Source organism: Silurus aristotelis, assembly GCF_946808225.1.
Source record: "Silurus aristotelis genome assembly, chromosome: 17".
Classification (NCBI taxonomy): domain Eukaryota; kingdom Metazoa; phylum Chordata; class Actinopteri; order Siluriformes; family Siluridae; genus Silurus; species Silurus aristotelis.
This window is the reverse complement of record NC_139590.1, coordinates 1,751,000-1,758,604: the sequence shown is the minus strand read 5'-3', so window position 1 is coordinate 1,758,604 and position 7,605 is coordinate 1,751,000. Positions and strand designations below refer to the sequence as shown.

The following is a 7,605-nucleotide window of genomic DNA, read 5'->3' as shown; positions in this document are numbered from 1 at the left end:
GAGGCAGATATAGAGGACAGGGTGGTATGGAGACGGATGATCCGCTGTGGCGACCCCTAATGGGAGCAGCCGAAAGAAGAAGAAGATAAAGAGGAAGATGCGACAAGGAAGACCGGAGACAGTTGAGCAACTAGAAGCCGGTATTAGACAAGAATGGGACAACATTCCAATTCCTAAACTTGAGCTACTTGTCTCCTCAGTCCCCAGACGTTTGCAGACTGTTATAAAAAGAAGAGGGGACGCCACACAGTGGAGACATGGCCTTGTCCCAACTTTTTTGAGATGTGTTGATGCCATGAAATTTAAAAGAAACTAATTTTCTCAGTTTAAACATGTGACATGTCATCTATGTTGTATTCTGAATAAGATATTGAAATTTGAAACTTCCAAATCATTGCATTCTGTTTTTATTCACAATTCGTTCAGTGTCCCAACTTTTTTGGAATCGGGGTTTGTACTAAAAACTAAAAAAAATAAATAAAAAAAACATGAAAAGAAGTGTTGTTTCTCTGCGAGAGACTGCTGTGGTCAAGCAGCCGGATGTGGAAGGAGAGATATTTAAATGCTAATGGTATAAGGGTGCAGGACCAGAGACCACCTGGTATCGTGTATCGTTTATAAATACAGTATCATATCATATTCTCATACTGTTTTATTTTGTTTCATATCGTAACACAGAACCATACGTTATTAAATTCATTTCTAATTTTATTTGTCACATAAACATTCATACAGGATACCAATACTTTTCCTCTCGATCCGATACTTTCGAGACCAGTATCGTCGTTATCGATACTGATCCAATTACATATTCATATTCATACGAATACATAGTCATATTAATATCATATTGTATCTTAACACATTGTATCGTGTCGTATAATAAAATGGTATCATAACGTATCATATTGTATTTTATCGTATCATAACGCGTTATCGTCCTGTATTGTATTCTAGCTTATCGTATTGTATAATTGTATCATATAATTTATTATATTATACTGTGTTTTATCGTATCATGTTATAACATTGTATTGGTATTGCATCCTTTCATATCGTAACGTATCATATCGCATTGTACGGTATCATATCGCATTGTACGGTATCATATCGTATTGTATCGTATCATACTGTATTCGCTTTTTGTATTGTATTATATCATATTAAATTGTATCATATGGTATTATACTGTATGTATCATATCGTAATAAATCATACTGTATTTGTATTGTATCATATTTTACTCTATTGTATTATATAGTATTATAAATGTATCATACTCTATTATATTATATTGTTTTATATTGCATTGTATCCTTACATATTATATCGTATCTTATCGTATCATACTGTATTATATCACATCATAACAGAGTATCCTACTGCATTGTATCGTATTGTATCATATCACCTCGTATCATAAAACAGTATCATACCGTATTGCATTCGTATTGTATCACATTGTATCCCAACACAACATCATACTGAATTTTATGTCTGTGGATCCGAAGTATCAAGTCGGATTGAATTGGATCAGAGCAGAAAGAATAAAAATAAAGAATGAAGAAGTAATGACAGCAGAAGGAAGACGCTGCAGAAAAAAAAAAAAAAAAACGAGTGTGACCTTCTAAATTAAGGCCTGGCGTTTACGGAGAGCTCGGGGTGATGAAACCTGGATTGAATTTCCACATGACAGCATTCCCATGTAGAAGAGGCAGCGAGAGATGAGAGACTCGAGAGAGAGAGACTTGAGAGAGATATGAGAGGTGGTCATCCACTAAACAGCTCCTGAGATAAGCGAACGAGACAGAAAACGGGGGATGAGATGAAATAGGACGCCCCCTGTAGGACAGCGACAGACTGATGGACACACGGAGGTGTGGGGCCACAAGGCTCACGGTGTTGTGGAAAGGGTCAAGAAAACAGAGCGCGTCCTGAGTGTGGTTCAGTCCACAGCAGTACAGCACTGGGAGACACGTCTTCCTGAAGTTTATTAATCAGCTCGACGTGAGTACGGCTATGAGAATTCGCTCAAACCAAACAGCAAATCGAACGATCATGGAAAAGTTTCAGACATTTTAATATCAATCAGGGTTTCTATATATATTTATATTTGAAATCTATAAATGGAAAGTACCATTCGACCAGGTTCAGTCTATCAGTCTACAGGCTTCAGAGGATTATTGTGTTTATGGTTCACTTTAGATCACAGCTGGCACTGTGTGTGTGTGTGTGTGTGTGTGTGTGTGTGTGTGTGTGTGTGTGTGTGTGTGTGTGTGTGTGTGTGTGTGTGTGTGTGTGTGTGTGTGTGTGTGTGGGTCAGTCAGATTTTTTAATTTCCCCTTTTGTTTTATATATATTATATTTGTTAATATTTGTTAATAATGAATAATTTACTATTTAAATATTCAGCATATAAATTGCACTAAATAAAAAAAAAAAAAAACACTGAACAAATAAAACTAAAAATGATAATTAATCACATCATAACACACTCAGCTTTTCTCATTTCTGAGTGGGTGATATTTTTTATATCACTTTCCTCCATGCGTTAAATACGAAGCTTTTTTAAAACACATTAAAAGAAAACCATGAATAATAAAATATAAAAAATACTGTGTTTTACTTCAAACATTTTGTCGAGGTGTCATTTTTTTATCCATACATTGGAAATAAAAAATTAAACAACTTAATATAAAAAGATAATCTATAAAGACTTTTATAAAAAAAATCCAGGCTGTCGAAATAACAGTTTGTGTGTTAAAATGGTAAAATAATGAATTCATTAATCAATTAGTTGATTAATGAAATAATTAAAACAACAACAGCGATATTAATTAAAATTAATTTTATTAAATAAGATTTTTTTTAATTACACCCTATTCTAAATAATAATTATTATTAATTTTTAATATTTATAATAATTAATAATGAACAACAATAATAATAATAATAATAATAATAATAATAATAATAATAATAATAATAATACAGTATTTAATTTTTTATTTTGATAATTATTTTTTTATAAATATATATTTTAATAAATTATTTAAAAAAAAATATTATTTATTATTTTTTAATTCTTTTTGTTGCTTTGCATTTACAAATTTTTTTCTCATTTTACATCTTTATATCAAATTGTTTTAAAATTTTTTTTAAGATATTTAGTTAACTTTCCAAATAAAGAAATGTAATATATTTAATATTTAAATAAAAAAATATATTTAAATATTTAAATTAACAAATCTAATTCCTCTTAATAATTTTTTATTTATTAGACTCAATAAATGATTTAAGCTGAGTATCATTTGTTCTATTGCTTTATAGTATATATTAAATTGTATAGTTGTGTTTTGTTTTGGCTCGTTTACAGGAAAATGGACAATTAATTGTGCTCAGTGTTGCCTGCTAACTGAACTAGCGATGTTTCTATTTTGAGAAACGCTGATGTTAAGTCACAAATTGTGAAAACTTTCGCTTCTGAATGTTGAACGTAGCGCGAGTGTGAATTCGAAGGTGGACTCAAAAGTGTATGCTGTAAATCGAACCAGCTGAATTAAGTACTTTATTGAGCGCAAGAGTTAGTTAAGGAATATTTCATATAAGTCGTGTGTGTGTGTGTGTGTGTGTGTGTGTGTGTGTGTGTGTGAGATAGTTGCCGAACGCTCTGTTCACACACTCAGAGGTCGTCTACTTTGGCATGAGGCATTTGCTTCGGCCTGGGAGTATCATGCTCAAGTGACATGATTGCATTTCTGCCCTCGCAGGGAGAAAGGCGCAGCCTGGAGAGACTCCGTGAGGTGCCGGTATACGGGTGAAGATGGACAGTCTTGGGGGAGGAGGTGGTGGAGGGACGGTGGAAAACGAGAGCGATAAAAGGAGCAAAGAGCAACGCAACAAGGCTGAGAAGGGTGAGAAAGAACATGAAGGAGGGAAGAAGGAGAAGAGTAAAAGAGAGAGCAGAAGGTCAGGAGGATGGGCGCTGAGTGAGCGTCTGGCCATCAACGTCTCAGGGATGCGTTATGAGACGCAACTTCGCACCCTGGCACAGTTTCCCAACTCGCTGCTCGGCGACCCGCAGCGCCGCCTGCGTTACTTCGACCCTCTTCGTAATGAGCTTTTCCTGGACCGCAACCGCTTTTGCTTCGACGCCATCCTGTACTTCTACCAGTCTGGGGGACGTCTGCGCCGGCCAGCCAATGTGCCCCTAGATATCTTTATGGACGAGCTGCGCTTCTACGAGCTCGGCGAAGAGGTCATGACCCGCTTCAGGGAGGACGAGGGTTTCCAAAAAGAGGAGCCAAAGCCACTTCCACAGAACGAGGTCAAGAGGAAGTTGTGGATGCTGTTCGAGCACCCCGAGTCATCCGGAGGGGCCCGCATCATCGCCATCATCAGCGTCATGGTCATCGTGGTGTCCATTGTCATCTTCTGTCTTGAGACGCTCCCTGACTTCAGGCTTGAGAAAGAGATGAGAGAGGTGAGAAGTGGGAGCGATGAACTGTTGTTGGGGAGCCAATAAGGTACCATTGTATAGGACCACGGAATAGGAGTGGTTTATTTATTTATTAATGAACTTCGGACTTTAGCATATAATTTGTAATTGGCCGTTCAGAATCGTAGATTCAAAAGTTATGTGAATTCAGAATCGGGTTACGCACCAGGATTCCTGGGTTTGCCTGTTCACATTATCTCTCATATCGCTCAAGTCTCTGAGGTTGCCAGATTTGATAGGGGATTAAACATACTTAGGGTCCAGGGGTCATTTCCGGGAGTTCTTTGTGGTTTAATTTCAGACATGTGAGTGTTTTCCAAGATTTAAAGGAAATTTGTTTTATTGCTTTGGGGAGCCCTTATTCACTTACACTCCTGCTATGTACACATATCTGTTATGTTCTATGCAGGTGTCCAGTCATGGTGGGAAAATTGTTCCTTTAATCCAGGGGTCCACATAAATTTTTCTGTGAGGGTCACTTAATTTTTCCATTCTTTACTGGGGTTCGGTCTGTAACAGAAAATGACATGGTCAGAGTGACTGAGTGTTATAGTGGATATTTAATTATGATTTTAGATGTATTTATTTTACATCCTAAAGATAGATTCGTTTATTATTTTGTTCTGCACCGTACAGACAAATAAGAAACCTTTCAACAGATACAGTGGGTACGGAAAGTATTCAGACCCCCTTAAATTTTTCACTTTTTGTTATATTACAGCCATTTGCTAAAATCATTTAAGTTCATTCTTCTTCCTCATGAATGTACACACAGCTCCCCATACTGACAGAAAAACACAGAATTGTTGACCTTTTTGCAGATTTATTAAAAAAGAAAAACTGAAATATCACATGGTCCTAAGTATTCAGACCCTTTGCTGTGACACTCATATATTTAACTCAGGTGCTCTCCATTTCTTCTGATCATCCTTGAGATGGTTCTACACCTTCATTTGAGTCCAGAAATTTTTGATTATACTGATTGGACTTGATTAGGAAAGCCACACACCTGTTTATATAAGACCTTACAGATCACAATGCATGTCAGAGCAAATGGGAATCATTAAGGTCAAAGGAACTGCCTGAAGAGCTCAGAGACAGAATTGTGGCAAGGCACAGATCTGGCCAAGGTTCCAAAAAAATTTTTGCTGCACTTAAGGTTCCTAAGAGCACAGTGGCCTCCATAATCCTCAAATGGAAGACGTTTGGGATGACCGGAACCATTCCTAGAGCTGGCCGACCGGTCAAACTGAGCTAACGGGGGAGAAGAGCCTTGGTGAGAGAGGTAAAGAAGAACCCAAAGATCACTGTGGCTGAGCTCCAGAGATGCAGTCGGGAGATGGGAGAAAGTTGTAGAAAGTCAACCATCACTGCAGCCTTTCACCAGTGGGGCTTTATAGCAGAGTGGCCCGACAGAAGCCTCTCCTCAGTGCAGGACACATGAAAACCCGCATGGAGTTCTCCAAGATGGTGAGAAATAAGATTCTCTGGTCTGATGAGACCAAAATAGAACTTTTTGGCCTTAACTCTAAGCGGTATGTGTGGAGAAAACCAGGCACTGCTCATCACCTGTCCAGTACAGTCTCAACAATGAAGCATGGTGGTGGCAGCATCATGCTGTGGGGGTGTTTTTCAGCTGCAGGGACAGGACGACTGGTTGCAATCGAGGGAAAGATGAATGCGGCCAAGCACAGGGATATCCTGGACGAAAACCTTCTCCAGAGTGCTCTGGACCTCAGACTGGGCTGAAGGTTTACCTTCCAACAAGACAATGACCCTAAGCACACAGCTTAAATAACGATGGAGTGGCTTCACAACAACTCCGTGACTGTTCTTGAATGGCCCAGCCAGAGCAATGACTTAAACCCAATTGAGCATCTCTGGAGAGACCTAAAAATAGCTGTCCACCAACGTTTACCGTCCAACCTGACAGAACTGGAGAGGATCTGCAAGGAGGAATGGCAGAGGATCCCTGAATCCAGGTGTGAAAAACTTGTTGCATCCTTCCCAAAAAGACTCATGGCTATATTAGATCAAAAGGGTGCTTCTACTAAATACTGAGCAAAGGGTCTGAATACTTAGGACCATGTGATATTTTAGTTTTTCTTTTTTAATAAATCTGCAACAGTGTCAACAATTCTGTGTTTTTCTGTCAATATAGCGTGCTATGTGTACATTTATGAGGAAAAGAAATGAACTTAAATGATTTTAGCAAATGGCTGCAAAATAAAAAAGAGTGAAAAATTTAAGGGGGTCTGAATACTTTCCGTACCCACTGTATATCACCAATTAAAAGAGCATTATTACTACATTATCATAATGACATTTTTCATAATAATGGCTATTAAAATCAAAACATTTACTTGCTTGTGAATATGCAGATTGTTGGTGGGTGAATCCAACAAATAATTAGACTGCGTTAATAATTAAAGCTCGATTGTGGATGTGGATTTTACTGATACAGATATTTAGGTTGGACCGTACCTGCCTATTACCGATTCATCATCCGTTAATTTTAAAAATAGATACTGGATAATAAAACTTGATGTAAAATAGTATTAACCTTTATAAAAAAAAAATACTGAATCATGAAAATGTGCTGAAGCAAATAAAATGTGAATATACTTATTAATAAATATATTTATTTAATTAATACATAATAAATAATAAATATATCACTCTTCGTGCAACGCGCCGTCACATGTAAAAACAAACAGCACGTGGTGTCAATGATTCGTCTCTAGAGGCCGCTCTTGTAATGACAACAGACCGGAAAAACTATTGGTATGGATTTTTGCCAAAAGTTTCAGCAATCAACTAGCAAAAAAATGTCTCTGCCATTGTTCAGGGGGCCGTTTCAAATGCGGAGGCCATATTGGTCCCGCTGGTCTACTTGCTGTATTTAGTCTTTTCTTGATTGATTCAATTCTGGAGATGAAAAACAACAAAATCGAATACTTTAGCTTTAAGTTTTTGCGTTTGTTATACCAATATCATGGCTCAGGATTTCTTCTCAGCTCCAGTCCCTCTTTCTCTCGGAAGGCATGTCTTTGAAAATAGAACCTGCTAGAAAACCGCACAAAATTTTATCGCTGTCCGGATGCATT

The 7,605-nt window shown here is 37.4% G+C and overlaps 1 protein-coding gene across 1 annotated transcript in view; it reads left to right on the top strand.

Moving 5' to 3' along the window:
* The first annotated feature begins 1,718 nt into the window (after positions 1 to 1,718).
* The window catches only part of kcna7 (potassium voltage-gated channel, shaker-related subfamily, member 7), an 11,665-nt gene continuing 5,778 nt past the window's right edge, over positions 1,719 to 7,605 (top strand). The window contains exons 1-2 of the mRNA XM_083566987.1: positions 1,719 to 2,007; positions 3,771 to 4,483. Of these exons, the coding sequence (XP_083423113.1) occupies positions 3,824 to 4,483 (660 nt within the window). The 5' untranslated portion in view covers positions 1,719 to 2,007; positions 3,771 to 3,823. The remainder of the gene's footprint in view (positions 2,008 to 3,770; positions 4,484 to 7,605) is intronic.